Genomic DNA, 17493 nt, shown 5'->3' with positions numbered 1-17493 from the left:
TCAGGTATATATATATATATATATATATATATATATATATATATATATATATATATATATATACACTGATATAGGATTTTAAAAACGGAAACACAAAGGAAGCACACTCACATATGTAGTTTTGATGTTTCGACGGCACGGCCGTCAGCTGATAATGACTGTCGTGCCGTCGGAACGTCAAAACTACATACATACATATATATATATATATATATATATATATATATATATATATATATATATATATATTTATATGTATCATGGGAAAGTGTATATTTAAAAGTATGGGTAAATTTCCTCGCCTGCGATTCGATTCCTGTTAAGCGTCTTTCACTCTCCAGCTATGGCTCGGGTGTTTGTCATTATGTTTCGTAATGCTTTCAAAATAGTACAATGATAAGTGCATAAATAAAGGCATCTAACAGAATACGTGGTAACAGTGTTAATATTAAATTTCTATTTGGAAGCTTTGAAAGGGCGATTTGAACAGCCACTGAATTCATGTATATTTAAATTCTTTTCACATTTTTCAAGTCACAGTGGGAGTATAATTACGAGTAATTATAACAATTTCGTATATGGTTATTATGGAATATTTGACAGAATTATGAGTTATATGGAGTCATTCGACAACTAAGGAAATGTCATGCATTATGTGCAAACGCATTTGTATGGCAAGAAGACTTTTATACTACTCCATCGGGATGAAATATTAAAAATTTAGGATAGTATTAGAGGCATTACTTTGAGCAAATGATTATTTTCTATTATGATAAGCTAACACAATCAAGTCGATTTACAAGATAAATTAAAATTAAACCGGCTATATTAGTCGATATTAATGCGAGGCAGGTTAACCTGAAAGTGATAACTTAATAATGAAATTTTGTTTGGAAAGCATGGTCGGTTCAAATGTTAAAGTAATTTGAAAATTAGTCTGCTTTTATGTGTATTGACTCATCATAACCAAAATAACCAGATTTGCTAAAAGCCTTGTGGCATCAAAGGATTATGTTACACCGGCTGACACACCAGCCGGTGTAACATAATCCTTCCGAGAAGATTATTATGAATACATTCAGTGGTCATTATTAGGAATTACTTTTTACGCAACTGTGATATTGTTGAAAAGGGATTATTTTATGTGGTGGAAAAACTTGCTTCATTGTTCATTGTCAGATATGCATTGATAAATAATTTTCTCCAGATGTCTCGAGATTTTGTATTTTATTTAATCCGAGGCAAATATCTTGTAGTGGGAATACTTTTTCTCAGAATGTTTTCGCCTATGTTCAAATATTTTTCTTTTGAAAAAGGGGTTTTAATGTTTCCCAGTCAATTAAATATCTCTTTATCTACGCATATCTCTTCTAACGTAATTTCAAATGTTGCAAGTGTTCCTCACTTTAGGTCCAGGTTTATAATATCTCGTTAAATGCAATCGTTATTTAATTTGAAGGTCAACTTAGCAAGGAGATAACCGCAAAATCCGATTTTATAAAATATAGGATTACTCATTAGTGAATGTGACCATTGTTACCAAGGTGACATCGTCTGTCAGTTATTGAGATGTTTAATTATTGATTTGATTTAGTGGTCACAAAACTGGGTTTCGCCCTTTAACATATGTTTAAGTTAACCTTTAATAAAACGAGACATTATCAAACCTGGGCTTAGTCTAGTAATTAATTATATTATCTGATAATCCTCATCTATCTCATTCTCATCTTTTCCAGCTTCAGTCAGTAGGTGCCTCTCTATTCATTACCAAACATTTTTTATAAATAAATATTTTTTTTCGTAGAGCTGCATTTGTTCAATGTCGAGACTCTTCGTGTATATGCATCTCATTTCTCTTTTCATCCATGTTCACGTTCAAATTCCATTTTAGTATTAGATTCCACCTATCAAAATACCTTAAAGGAAAATCATTTTTGTATTTTTATGAATATGTATGATTTAAATTAGATTTAATGGATGTAATTCAACTGCGAATAAATTTGAACATGATAAGTTGATAAAGTGGAGCAGTGTTTTTTCTTGCTCAATTTCAAATGTCCAGGGTTAAAGAAATATCTCCAGATAAGTACATAGATTCCGTATTTTAATTGATTCACTGGCATTTGCGTCCAGCCCCGAAGTACTACCTTGATCAAAAAGTTCCCGGAATAACCACCGTGTGGCGCTCCCATCGTTCCGATTTGAGTTCTGTTTTTTTTGTTAAATTGGTACATCTGTTGTTGATATTCCCTTTAAATCTTAGTGTCATAACTTGACATTTGCAAAAGTTACGGTCGGTTTTCGGTATGTCCATCAGTGCTTCCTGCGATTTTTCCATTACTTCCTCTCGGCTGCTAAAACGCGTTCCCCGTAATGGTTTTTTAACTCGATTGAACAGAAAGAAGTCACAGGGAGCCAAATCAGGTGAATTCGGTGGCTGTTGGATGGTATTTGTTGCATTTTTCGTCAAAAAATTACGAATAATGATAGCACTGTGCGACGGTGCGTTATCATGGTCCAAAATCCACGAGTTTTCTGCCCACATTTCTGGTCTCTTTCGGCGAATTGCTTCACGCAAACGTCTCATAACGCCCAAATAATACTCTTTGTTTACTGTCTGGCCTTCTGGCAAAAATTCATGATGCACTACACCGTTGTAATCCATGAAAACCGTCAGCATTGCCTTCTTTTTTGACTGAAAACGACGTGGTTTTTTTGGTCTCGGCTCATTTGGTGAACGCCATTCACTTGCCTGATGTCTGGATTGCGTGTCGTACTCATAAACCCACGTCTCGTCTCCAGTAATGATCCTTTTGATGAATGTGGGATCGGATTCAGCCTCGCAAATCATGTCTTTTGCGACGTCAACACGGTCTCTTTTTTGCATGAAATTGAGGTCTTTTGGCACCAACTTTGCTGCTACACGACGGAAACCCAAATCATTAACCACAATGTCTTGGGCGGATCCATAGGCAATGTTCAAGTCCTCCGCTATTTCTCTGATGGTTAATTTGCGGTTATTGACCAACATTTCTTTTACTTTATCAATTTTTTCACCGACTTTCGATGTCGATGGTCTGCCACTGCGTTCATCATCTTCGATTGACTCACGACCACTTCTGAACCGCTCGTGCCACTGGTAAACGACCGTTTTTTTTAGAGAATCGTTGGCGAAACACTTTTCCAACATTTCCAACGTCCGTGCGCCACTAAATCCGTTTTTTACGCAAAATTTAATACAAGTTCGTTGTTGCAAATTTTAATCCATTTCTGAAATTGTAAAAAATCGCCAACACACACAGAGATATATGTACTCTTGGCTACGTAACTTTTGCAAATGTCAAGTAATGACACTAAGATTTAAAGAGAATATCAACAACAGATGTACCAATTTAACAAAAAAAACAGAACTCAAATCGGAACGATGGGAGCGCCACACGGTGGTTATTCCGGGAACTTTTTGAGTATATTCTTTCTATATTCTAGTATATTCTTCCGTTTCTCCCGTTCTCTATTGTATAGAAACAATTTAAGCTTCAATTTCTATATCTGGTTTATATAGATACCAAGAAGATGATAATTAAAGCGAGAAAAGAAACCCCTAACGAATTACTCGTACAAAGGGATTAATTACTTTCTCCTCATTGCAACAGGCGATATAAATGGTTATCCAACACATTAATTAATATTATTTTTCATGGTTTGTTGGGAGTATTTCACTTTTTAAAACAAAAGCAGTAATTGACCCACTCTTGATAAATTTAGATTTAGTTCTCGGTCCGTTTATTTCCTATCCCTCGATCAATTCCACCGGCAATTATTCACTTGGCTGTCACGTCGAGGTCAATAAACAGTGTGACACGCAATGATATGCATGCTCAGCGATAGTCCCTTAGGGTGCGTCCAGAAACGACTCTTAAAATGGCATCTTGTAATCCACAGGTGCCTGTTACGCGGAGTTCGGAGTTCGAGTTCCTCACACGACCGGCTCGGCATACATGTATTCCTACGTGACCGTGGGCGAGTTCATTGCCTTCGTCATCGGCTGGAACATGGTCCTCGAGTACCTGATCGGCACGTCCGCCTGTGCATGCGCACTCAGCGCCTGCTTCGATTCCCTCGCAGACGGAGCAATCAGCAGTTCGATCGGCGACGCCGTGGGAACAATCCTAGGTACGTACCCTCATCACGCACATGGACCACATGGTACATGAGTGATCTTTAAAATGATCCTTAGGAATCAAATCTCTCATGGAATAAGTAAAATGCTGTTTGGATGGTCCATGTAATTTTCAACTTTTTAATGAATTTTATTATTATTATTGTTTTTATACCGTTTAAGATGGATACAAACTACGGTGAAATGGTAATTGCCTTTCCTCTCCCAACAAAACAAAACCTGATATCTAAAATAACAATAATCCCCTCTTCCGTATACTTCTTTCCTCTCTTAATGCTGTCTAACATCCCTTTGCTATTTTTACCACTTCCTCATATTCCTAACATTAAATCCTGTATCACAGCCTTCGACATCCCATTGCCAATAAAAACGATCTTCATTCATCTTTCTACCTTTTTCTGATTTCAAACGTCATTCTTCTCTCCTTCTCCCAGCAATCCCATCTCCTCCCCCGCCATACTTCTCCCCCACCACCCTTCTTCCCACCATCTCCTCCCCCATACACTTCCTTGTTTGTTTTCCTCTAAGTCCACTTCACCTTTTCCTGCCTTCTCCACATCCCAAAACCTCTAATCTAGGCCTATTATCCTGCTTCATTGGCCATGTTTCCGCACCTTAAAAAATCACCTCCAAATTTTAAGTCTAGAAGAGCCGTTTCTTAGCATCCTTAATCGACTTCCCTGTCATGAATTCTCTCCTCCATGTAAAATTGCTTTGCCTTACCTAAAATTTCTCCCTATGCCCCTACTACTTTGACCATTTTAGCCAAAACTACTTTCGAGATACGTAAACTGTTTCACCTGCTCTAGTTTATAAACTCCTATTTTAATATTAACCTTAACCTTTCTCTTTCTTGGAAACCATATAATCTTTGTTTTAATTGTATTTATTTTATTCCCATACCTATCGCACAGGCTTTTCAATGCCCTCAGAAATTCCTTCAACCTCTAGGCTGACTGACAAGCTAAAGCTTGATAATCGGCAAACCTAAATGATTTGATTAATTACCCACCTACTATCATCCCAATTTCCAGTTCTTCCCATACGTGTTAATAATTTCCCTCACTTACTTTCCCATTATCTTCACACTGCCCATTTTGACTCTCCGTCCGCCACTCGTACCGGGGCAGTCTGAGACACGTACAGGTTGCGGATAGATCTCCTTTCCCTTCAATCTACTTCTATTTTCTCCAATATATTGATTAATTCACCCAAATTCACTCTATAAAACGTCTTTTCCAAATATATGAAACAAATATACACATCCCGATCGTATCATCCGGATCGTAAAGCCATGCATAATTCTATGCTTATGGTGAATGAATAAATTGAATTGAATTCTTTCATTATTGATTCGTTAATGTCCCGGCCTATTAGTGGCGTGATGCCATTGCAGTAATGAGGTCACAAATTGACTGAACCCAAATTGGTCATTCTCTACATATTCATTTGTCCTGCCCTCCGTGATTTTACTAATGAATCTGAGAGCCTATTTAACTGCGTTTGAAATAAAAGTTATTGTTATGTAGTTCTCACATATAGGAGTACGGAAGGACCTTTCCCTTATTGGGATATAAATTAAAGCTGATGTGACGAAACCTTCCGGCCAATTTCATCCCTCATAAATTCTGCGAATGAATCCATAGAAGTGCTCCGCTCAGCTGTAAATTATTATCAGGTAATCTACCGGTTAAGGTAGGTTTTTGGAAGGACAAACCTACCAAATAAATATTTTGTGACTCCTAGCAAAACACAATCCAGCAACCTGCTCTACATCAGGTCACTCTTCCTCTCTGAGTACATCCTTCCTCCTTTCATCTCATCCAATATCCCTATCCTGTTCAACGTCTATCCTCCTGTTTCAATGACCACGTTTTCACGCCGTGCATAGCATACGCACCATATCAAAGTTTTTACGGGTCTTTTCTTAATATCCTTACTCAACATCCCTGTCATCAACTCCCTCGTCCTTGTGAAAGTCTCTTCGCCTTGCGCATTTCTTCTCCTTAAGTCCCTACTACTTTGACCGTGTTGGTCCAAAACACTTCCGAGATACATAAACTGTTCCACCTGCTCTAGTTTTTGCCCTCCTATTTTAATGTTTAGTTAAGCATTTTTCTTTCTGGAAAATCGCATAACCTTTGTTTTGTTAATATTTATATTCATCCCATATCTGTCGCACTGAATTTCCAATTCACTCAGCAATGCTTGCAACCCCTTGGCTGACTGACAAACTAAAGCTTGGTCATCAGCGATCCTAACTGATTTTACGAATTCCCCTCTCTATTAGCTATACTAACTCATAAGGAGGGTTCATTTTTCATGAGAATTATAATATCCCTTCTCCAATGATCTTCTGAAAGACGACCCACTAGTCTCCCATTTTACAAAATCATTTAATTCCAAGTTTACTTCGCCATAAGTTTTTGTGTGCGAAATAAATTAAGTAAATTACGGACGGTGGCCCAAGGAAATCGGAGGAAAGAAAGTCCTCAAATAAATTGCTCCATTCATTAAGAGCACTTGGAATTCCCCTACCATTATACGCTTTCAAATTTGCAGAATTTCCACTTCCTCCTGGCTCTTCTCTTCTATTGGAATTTTAAAAGAGTTCCTAGCAGCAAAGGCGCGGTGAAGATATTACCTGATAGTTACTTCAGCTACTTCTGACAAAATTATGCGTAGTAAAATATCATCTTAATTATCGATAGCTGTATATGTGTCAGTTACTTTTTAACTGACCTTTTACCTTATGAACCCGTTTTATACTTCTGTTAAGTTTCACGAAACCCTTAGATTAAATCACATTCCGTGCTCAGTTTAAATGCATCAACCTTGGTCTTACTTCCTTGGCAAACCCCCTCCATTGTTCGTTCAAGATATTCCACCTATTAATAGATTTTTTAGTGTACCAGACGGCTATTTTAGTGTCATTTTAATAATTAAGTAAGGATGTAGCACTTCTCCACAAGAGAAAACTTTGTTGTAAGACACCGCGTTTCGACCCACAGAGCCATCTCATGGTGAATGGTTGTACCGGAGGATGAATCGGAACACGCGTCGTACAATAAAGTTTTATTCTGTGGAAAATTGCTGCATCCTTACTTTATGATATTTTTCCTCCACTATATCAACCCTGAAAGTGTTTATCTCAGGTCTTTTTAATTCATTTCTCTGCACCACTTAACAAAAATGATCCCTTCCATCACGATTTTTAACATTTCACCTGATCTCAAGTAGCCCTTCAAATCACTTTTTTTGCCTTTTTCGGATTGCCTCTGGAATTTTCTATCTTCACCCACTCTGCTAATTCATTTACCCCGCTCTCACCAAACCCGCATCTCAGGAGTCTTCAGTCTACGCTCATTCTCCTCTTGCCTCAAATACCAAATCTCGCGTCCACCAAGCACTGCGCTCCATGTTAAAGTTTTTGCCAATCATTTCATTGCATCTTTGCTTAGTGTTTCTGTCATTAATTTTCTTCTTATAAATTCTATGTTTGCTAAAGTAATTCTCCTCAAAATTTCGCCACACTAATGCGCGTTCTCCTCTTAAGTACTGTTCAAATTTATTCACTGCTGCCTATGCTCTTTTCTATTCCCTTTCTATTTAATTTAATTTTCCTGTTTCTCGATATTCTCATTACTTTTGCATTCTTGTAATTAAACTTCATCCTAAACATCTCGCATTATTTTTCTGACACCTAGCAATAGCTGTCAACCACTGGCTGTGTCACTACTGCTTGATGGCGTACAAATCTAGCTTAATCATATATCTTCCAATTTTTTCCATCCATTTTGGTTTTTCCCTGCGTTATTTTCTGTAGTAAAATATTTATGTAATATTGAAATAAAAAAAATTGTTTTCCTTTTTAAATTGGTTCATGACATCCCTCCTATCGTTCAATTCCTTATTTATATTCTCATTAATAATCTTTCACACCTATGTAAATAGTTTCCGCTTTTTAAGTTGTTATTACTTATATGAATATAGATTCCTATGACACCGTTTCCTTTTGGAGGTATTCACTGTGAATTAAACCCTGTATTTCGGTTACGGGGGAAATCTTACCCTTTGGATCTTTTTACTAACCCATCTAAGGTCGCCTGATCACTTAAACTTTCTCGGTAAAGAAATTATAGATTTTGCCTTTGGAGACACGTGGCCGGTTGCTGATAACGCCCATTGTCTCCCTTCGCGGAGGCACTGCAATCAGGCCAGATGATCGCTAACAGACTGCAGATTGGAGAAAGAAGCTTGATTGCATATCTGTTACACGCTGCCATGCTCTCTTCCCTCTCTCATCTGCTTACTAACTACGTCTCATACGATAGCAGCCATTGGAACACTTTGGCAGAGTGAAAAGCCACTTAACACCAAAGTAGGCAATACAAAATTCAGGCACGATCCGTACCGGCTCTTATAATGTTCCATGTACTTTTATTCCTTTCCCACGTAATGATTAACTCCAAACAATTGTTACTACGAAAATATTTTTCTCTCATAAAATATGAGTTTTGCATTTTTTCAGTGAACACGACATTTTTGGTTGATACTCCCGATCAACTTAACAGTTCCTCTGCTGAGATCTCTCTCAAAACCCTCCTCAAGATCCCCAAAAATTGTCTTCCATCTATACGCCCGTGAGTATGTGTACTTCAATAAAAATATTTAATTTTTTTAGACAGCTGAAATTACACGATTCAATCAAGGTGAGTTCGCGGGTTGAACAACAAACGATTCAGTCTCGAAAATTCACATTTCTTAAGTTGCGACATGATATGCATTTATTTCTAAGTAACTTCAATATGGCATAAAAATATTTGCACAAAAATCGGTAGGCTTGAAATGTTTTGGTAGGTTGCCTACATTTCGCGCATACTGGATTAAGGCTCTTTTAGACGAAGCCATATGAATGTGCATGAACACTAAAGTTTGCAATGACTAACATAAAGAACGGACAAAATTACAGCATCATTTGTGTACCCCTTCTCCATTCAACCCTATTTACCTATAGGGTCGATCTAAAAAGACCCGTTTCCAGGTAGTAACATTTTGAACAATTAAGAAAATTAAGTAAGTTGATTTAATATTGCATTAGCCCTGTGTATAGGCAAGAAAATGTTTTGTATGTGCGAGCATAGTCTAGCTTGTAAAATTTTTAATTGAAAGATGTAGCCATTCTCTGGCGGATTGTATATCCGGAAGAAAGCATACCTCCACCGTGCCCTCAGTTAATAGGGGTAGAGAATACCAAATAGTGGTAGGTATGAGATAAGAAAGCTAGCAGCTAGTCATCTACGACATTAAACATAGGTGGGTAATTTAAGCAGAGGAAGTATATTCAAGGAATGAAAGAAGATGAGAGGAGAAAAACCCGACGAAGAACATTCCTCTACCGTACCCAGGAAGACAATATGAAGTCACCATTCTCATCATTCTTTCAAATTTGTTAAGTCTCACATGAGCAATGTGCTTGGTTCCATTGAACGTAGTTCTGGGAGTTGATTGTCCCGTGAAATATTTGCCTAAAAAATATATTTGAAATATTTTTCCCCACTAAATATTTGCCTAAAAATGTATATATTCTTCCTCCCGTCAGTTCCGTGAATTAATCAGTGACTGGGTTGCAAACGATTGCCGTTCCTGGAGCTTGACGTAACTCCTGAGTCGCCGCAATTGCACCAAACTACCATTATCACTTCTTCCACCGAATACGTGAAATATGAATGAATAATTTTAAATTCAACTTTTTGAAATAGACAATATTTTACCCCAATAGCAATGTGCGTTTTTCACTATTTGTTAAAAGCATACTTAGACATTGTAAATTGGCTAAAGAATGTTAAGAAAGTAGATTTCTGTGAATGGAGAATTAGATAAAGAGAAACGAATTAGGAGTAGAATATCGCAATCTACATTGCGGTACAATGTGTTAAGAAGAAAGAGAAATAGCTGACGAGCGTTAGTCAAAAATAGGAAAAAGTGGCAAGGAAAAAATGTACAGGGCCATGTACGTTAAAATGCACAGTATGCATGTGCATTAAAAAGTAAATGGTTACCACGCATGCACAAAATATCATTGTAAAAATATTATTAATATAACGGATGATTATGATGCTAAAATATTCTTGAAGAAGGGAAAGTAATCCAGGACTGTGCGGTGAATATAGAGAACCTCCTGGAAGAGACATTCAACACATAAATAATTATTTAGAAGAAGAAATATTTCCCAAGAGAAATAGGAAAGGCCGCCAATTTTAAGAACAGAAGTTAATGGAGTCTTAATGAATTCATATAGTAAAAAGGCCCCAGGAATCTAGAGTGTGCCTACTGAGATGCTGAGAACTATTGGATTTCAGTTGAAGTGCAGGCTTTTTGAATATTCAAACAGATTGCCATGAAAACGAAAATATATCTCGTAGGAAACAAAACGATGATCTCAAAAGAGGAATGCAATTGAATATTTCATTGATTGCGCAATGTTTTTGCTAAATTTCAAAAGTTCTTCTAAAAAGTTATGAAATCTGGAGGAATAGCAAACTATAAAATTGTAGAGTATTTGGTCAATTTGAATTTAACCGGAAGAGTAACTGGAAAAGTAATCGTTGCGTTGCAATCAATATTTGGAATGAGTTGAAAGGGGCATAAAATCATACATTATACTAAATGATATGATGTTAAGGAAATTTTAAAAAATGCGTCCAGCGATTTGGACTGGAGAAAAATTATTTCAAATCGTGAGGAAGTCAATACTAGACTATAAGGACACAAGATTGATTTTGAACATTTATTTACCATCAGGCAGTGAAATTGATAGAAACTGGAAAAATATAAGGCTAAAATTGGAAAAAGTTCCAGACGAGAAAGGTATTTTTTCACTATTTTCACTTAACTTATTTCTTAAATATACTATAGAATTAAAGAAAGAAACAAAGGCAAATGAGATAAATGGAAAGAACAAAACATTAGGTTCGCAGGAGACGCTGAAATTTAATCAGAGTATGAAACATTTTTTTAAAGTCAGCAACGCCGTAGAAGGCAACAAAAGACTTTAAATGGAAAATACATACCAAAATGAAAAAATAATGCTAATTCCAAAGAGTAAGAAGAGAAGTAGGGATAAAATTTGAATTCCTGGAATCAAAATAAGATGTAGAGGGGTTTTGCTACATGGGAAGCGTTAGTTCTGATTGAAAAATGTTTGCACGGCGAGAGAGAATTAAGTAGATGATATGTTTGTCAAAAAATGTATTCTATAAAAATAGAAAACTACTGATAAAAAACATCATGAGTGTATAGGGAGTGAAATCATTTATAAAAACATCTGGTTTGAGTGTAATCGCATACCTATCACCTACAAAACAGCTGAAATATCGGAAAGCAAGAGTGAAATGATATAGAGAATTCATTAATGTGGATATGGAGAAAATTAACAAAAAAAATGCGAACAGAGAGGAAGCTTTCCAAGATTTTGTCGAAAACAATTGCCTTTTAAATGCTGAAAAAAATTAAAATCAAATGTATTTGGATAAGAGGCGATGATTTTGATGGAAAAGTATCCTTGAGGATAAGCTGCTAAATGAAAAAACTGAAAAACAACTAGCAATGTCTTAATTAATGAAAAATATTAAATTCCATTCATATAAAATAATTGAAAAGAACAGATTCATTGGGAGGATATAGCTACATTGGCTTAAGGTACTGCCTTCAGTGACTAATGTCACTAATGGTACCTACAGGTACCTAATGATACCTACCTGTATGTTGCTTCAATTAATTAATGTTTAAGCTAACTGCAAAACATCAAAATACTTTTCAGAAAATTTATATACTCTCATGTTTTGGAATTCAAACCAAATTACCCTTTTAGTTTGTGGAATTATAATAAAATACATTTTAGTTAATATTATTTTTATCTTACGTTTTAGTTACATAACGTATAAGGGCTGAAAAATCTACGTAAAGGCAAGGTTTTGTTGAGACTTTGTAATGAATTGTTGTGATTTCCCCAGACAAATGTTACTTCGTTGATAAAGCAGTAATTTTTTTTTTATTAATAATTTTTTAGTAATTTAATTAAAGCAGTTGGTCCTTCCCGGAGGGTTTTGAAACAAATTTAACCGTCCCTTCCAAAATCCTGATTTATTTTGTTATGACAACATTCCGATAACTCACATTCAAATACGCGAAAATTACTTTTTTCCTTCGTGCTCCGTAACTACTCTTTTTATTTATAGAAATGAGTCAGATCGTTTCGTCATTTTGGATCGATGCACTCCATAAACGAAAAACATGCCTTTTAGTCTGTTATCAAATTCACATAATTTGAATTGATTTTTCATATTTATCTCGTGTAGTTAAAAATGATGAATTTGCGTCAATATACAAACTTAAATTTTCGTTAAATAAAATCAACACGATTTAAGGTGAAAACATGCAAAACGTATTCACAGAGTGCGAACTATTGTTTAGCTTCAAAGTGTCATTTCTTGTGGTTTCAATCTGTAAGATTGAACATCTCCCGTTCAAGATGAAGAGTTTAACTATGATTACTAGTTATCCAGAACATAAAAAATCACCGTTTACTTTTATAAAGCTGAACACATATATATGCATAAAAACCCATAGTCAAGGCACAAAAGTCTGCTTTTAGTTGCCTACGATCGCGATTTTCTATTTTTTACTTGTGTATGGAACTTTTTTGATTTTACTAATTGCCTCCACACTGCCTCGTTATTGCATACGAGGGGAACCCAAAAATAACAGGAATTTTGTCATAGATTCATTATTTTTAATATATTTAAAATGAATTTTGTTCACCTTCAAAGTATTCCCCATTGACCACTATGCACTTCTCCAAACCATGCTTTCATTGTTCGTGACATTTCTGAAATTCATTTATCGGGATGTCCTTGAGGCCTTCTAGCGATTTTTGTTTAACTCCTCCACAGTGTCAAAATGCTTTCCTTTCATGTCCCTTTTGAGTCTGGGGAACAAAAAGAAGTCACAGGGAGCTAAATCCGATGAGTAGGGGGGGGTGGACAATCGATGTCATGCCGTTTTTTGCCAAAACTGCATCACGGAGAGGACGGCATGAGCCGGCGCGTTGTCATGATGGAAGAACCAGTCGCCTGTGTGCCAAAGATCTGCTCTAGAATCCTTTGAATTGATCACCCTGACACTTCAGACATCTCACGGAGTAGATCAATAGTTCTGCGACAGTCTTCACGAATAAGGCATTGCTTTTGTCGACGTTTTCATCAGTTCTTGATGTTGAAGGGCGGCCTGAACGGGGTTGTTGTTCAATTGACATTTCACCATTGTTAAAATGTGTAAACCACTCATAGACTCTTTTTTTGCTTAGGACAGCTTCCCCATAAGCATTCCTGAGCATTACAATAGTTTCCGCGGCCAATTTCCCCAACAGGAAACAAAACTTCACTGCAGCGTGCTGCTCTTGATAATCCGCCATCACGTTTTTCGCCGAAATGAAAAAAGTTGTTTTACTAAAATAACTGCCACGGGCGGAGCGATCTAGTCACAGCGACGGCGCTGCGCATACTGACGCAGTGGCGTAAGCCTGACGTACGACCGGCCGAACAAAGGCTTTCCCCATTCTCGCTCCCCACCGTAGCCCAATTCCCGTTACTTTTGAATCCCCTCTCGTACTTCTCTCATCCATGTTTTAATGATGCATTATTTCACAAATATGTTATTCAGGCAGGTAAGTAGTATTCTCCACCTTGAAAATCCACTCTTCTTCATTCTTCCCCATACACTCCAGTGTACCCCTTCATCTATTAATACTTCCTTATAAATCCTTTTTATGACACGGCTGTCATCCATTTTCTTAATCAGAACATAATATTTCTTTAGTGATAGGATTTTACCGAATCAATGGATTGAGCTTATTTGATTTTATGAATGATTGTTGGATGTGTTTTGCACAAAAACCAGAAGAAAGATTTAAATAACCGCTTGTATATTCCGGACTCTGGAAAAAATAAGATCGCAGCTCTGTGTTTAGTAATTGTCTGTTACCTTTTGAAGCTAATTCACTGAATTCTAAGGACTGTGGAAAATACCGCAACAGTTACTTCAACATCCGAAAATTCAAGAAACATTATTTGTCTTGAATTTACGTCGCTCTGTCATTCGCATCCCGATCAAGGTGAATGATTTTTATAATGTTTAATTAAGTTCGCCGAATATAAATGGATGCGGAAATTCACCGCGAGCAAAATGGTTCGCATAAATATTCCAACCGTTTAAAATTCAAGTAGGTAGATAAATCTGATCGATTGATCGTCTTTAATCCAGGGTGGAAATGATCCAATTGCTTAATCTTTCTCTCACAGGCCGTCCGCCGGACTTCCTCGCCTTTGGCATAACGATCCTGATGACCTTCATCATGGCGGCCGGCGTCCGGAAGTCACTCGCGTTCAACAACGTCCTCAACGCTCTCAATTTGGCCGTTTGGGTGTTCGTCATGACCGCGGGACTCTTCTACGTCGACAGCCGCAACTGGTCGGAGCACAAAGGGTTCCTCCCTTACGGGTGGTCTGGGGTGAGTCTATGGCCGCGTACCCTCTGTGGTCGACTTTTGCATGCCCTTGTAGGGAGGGAGAATATGAGTAAGGGGGAGTGAGAGGAGAAAGGGGTTTTATCACGTTCACTGGGTCGCCGCTCGATGAATGGGTCATTAAAGGTGTCCCTTTGGACCATTTTAATATGGATTTGGAGGATTTTCTGGGTCGGGGATTGACTCCACGACCGAGTCGTCGGTCAACTTGACCACCTGAGCCGTGGCCGCCTGGGTTTGGCGAATCTCAAAACCGAAGTATACGAGTCCCTGCATTTAAAATGCAGCGAGTGTGTTAATGTGTGTGTTTGTACTCGGGTGTGAAACGGAGGCTATCGATTCCTCGAATATCGGCTCTCGTTAAGTCCCAAAAAAAACAATGCAAAAAATTAAAACGAGATGCTTTAATTTCCTCACGCAACAAATGGATGTTATTAATTTTTACGGCATTCCCTTTTTCCAAAAAAAACAATTTCACGAGCCCACGTTTAAAATGCAATTATGCCCACATTATATTTTAATTAAATGGCAAGGCAATAATTAAGCATATCAAATTTTATTCAAAAAATTTATTTTTAAGCATATCTATTCATGCAATATTTTTTCATATAATAATCACACGTTCTCAATTTTTTGTGTGCTTGATCATTTTTGTATCCGTATGGAGTATAGGCGATTATGAAATTCAACTGTTCCATGCATAGAAACAACATTATGCATTTCACTTTTTAAATAAAATAAAAGTTCAACCCTCAATATAAACCATTATTGATGCAGTAACATAAAATAGTGAGTAAACAAGTCTGTTCAGTAAAAAGTTGTTTTCTTTAAGAGAGAATGCTGAAAATACCATATGTCAAGAATTATCTTACGGGAAAACAGTGTTAAGCTATATTGAGTATTAGCTATTGAAATGTATGAATGTGTATTCGAAGTTAAAATTAGGAATACTTCATTGGCATTAAATACCCCTAATGTGATATTTTTATGCGATGAATAAGTTGCTTATTTGGAATGGGCATAATGCTGTTGTTTCAAAAGTTAAAATATTTACAATGTGAATGATATTTCAATTTTTACAGGACATTGTAATTGGTTACTTACCGTAGGATCTCGGATCACGATAGTCCACCAGAAACGAAAATGGTGACACTTTCTCTTTCGTAGAGCCCTAAGGGGACCCATACGGCGCCTCAGGGAAATGAACTATCCCAACCCTTTGGCTAGCGTCACATTGATTTAACCGTCTAATCGCCTATTTTCAGTTTAATTACTCAGCATTTGAATCTGTGGGGTAATGCCTCAGAGACATCTCTAGGCTCCTCACTCCTAATTTATCCTACGATCATGAATTTAGTGGAGGATTTTCTTAGCGGATGACAATGATTTGATTAATCACTTCTATACTAGTCCTCCTCCTGTCAGACCCATCAAGGCAAAATGATATTAAAAATTTTGTCTTGCTCACTCCTTACATGTATGCAGTGATTTGCATCGTATTTTCAAAGTTCGTTGGCTACTTTTAATTTCTCTTGTCTCGGAGAAATCTGTGATGAAATAAATTGTTAGTGAAATGACATTTCATTTACCGATTTAAGTAATATGGAGCATAATGATGAAAACAGCGAATGAACAGGAAGTAATAGGTAGGGTAAAGTCATAGTTCTTCTGTCACGCCTCTCTATTTCCTTAAAAGGATAGACATATAATGGTAAAAATCAATGATTTTCACATCAAAGCTGATAATCAAGAGTTGGGGTGCTGGAAAATATCTCCTGTATATGCACTGATGCGAGAATACCAACAAGAGGAATTGATATAACTACTAAAATAATAACAGACTAAAATAGCTCAGTAATTATTTTTAATCTGGGGGAATGCTTTGCAGAAATAATTTCAATTGACGAATTATTGACAGAAAATGGGTTGAAAATTAATAATATTTTCATAGACAGTGCATTTTAATATTTAGTGGAAAATTTAAAGTTACATATAACTAATGGTATTTTTGCATAGTTATTTTTATTTCAAATATTAAAAAGTATTTAATTGTAAATTATTTTCATGATGGTGTAGAAATAATTATAAAAAGTCAAAATGATCGCATGGTTATGTCAAAAATCCAGCACTACTAACTACGTTCTGAATTTTCACCCGAGGATTAAGAACACGTGGGTCGTTCAGTAACTTCTTATAAAATCCAAGGGATGGTGCTCTCAGTATCGGAACGGTACGATTTTAATAAGTCTCATCTCATGTGGCGAAAATTATGAAATTCGTACGCACTATAAAAATACCCACCGTATTCGCCAGAAGTGGCCCACAGAGTCTTTTTATCGTCCAAACATCAAAAAATGGCTCGACGGAAAATGATTCAAGTCGAATGAGGAGGTCACCGCCAACACAGTGGTCAATTCTGAGGACCTTCCGAAATCTTAGTTTTACAAAGGCTCAGAAATGTTGGAGAAAACGATGGAAAAATTGTATCGAGCTACAACGAGATTGTTGAAAAATAAAAATAAATCTACCCTGAATAATTTGTTTTTTTTTAGGGCTTATCGAACGACCCACTTAGCTTCACATAAAACGTTACTTGTCAAATTCAGCCTTTGGTTTGTTTGCTGCCATGTTAGTGCTTAGTGTGAGGTTAAGTCCAGCAATAAAATCAAACCTTAGATTTGAAGGCTGTGAATATATATTTTGGAGAAAAAATAATACACTTCACTGA

At 36.6% G+C, this 17493-nt stretch overlaps 1 protein-coding gene across 1 annotated transcript in view; it reads left to right on the top strand.

Moving 5' to 3' along the window:
- LOC139696632 (solute carrier family 7 member 14-like) overlaps nt 1–17493 on the top strand; it is a 754106-nt gene that overhangs the window by 692989 nt on the left and 43624 nt on the right. Inside the window, exons 4-5 of the mRNA XM_071595441.1 lie at nt 3943–4173; nt 14542–14750. Coding sequence (XP_071451542.1) covers nt 3943–4173; nt 14542–14750 — 440 coding nt within the window. The remainder of the gene's footprint in view (nt 1–3942; nt 4174–14541; nt 14751–17493) is intronic.

Source organism: Hetaerina americana, unplaced genomic scaffold (genome assembly GCF_022747635.1).
Source record: "Hetaerina americana unplaced genomic scaffold, ioHetAmer1.1.p SCAF_7, whole genome shotgun sequence".
In the NCBI taxonomy this organism is placed as follows: domain Eukaryota; kingdom Metazoa; phylum Arthropoda; class Insecta; order Odonata; family Calopterygidae; genus Hetaerina; species Hetaerina americana.
This window is presented reverse-complemented; position numbering and strand designations above follow the sequence as displayed.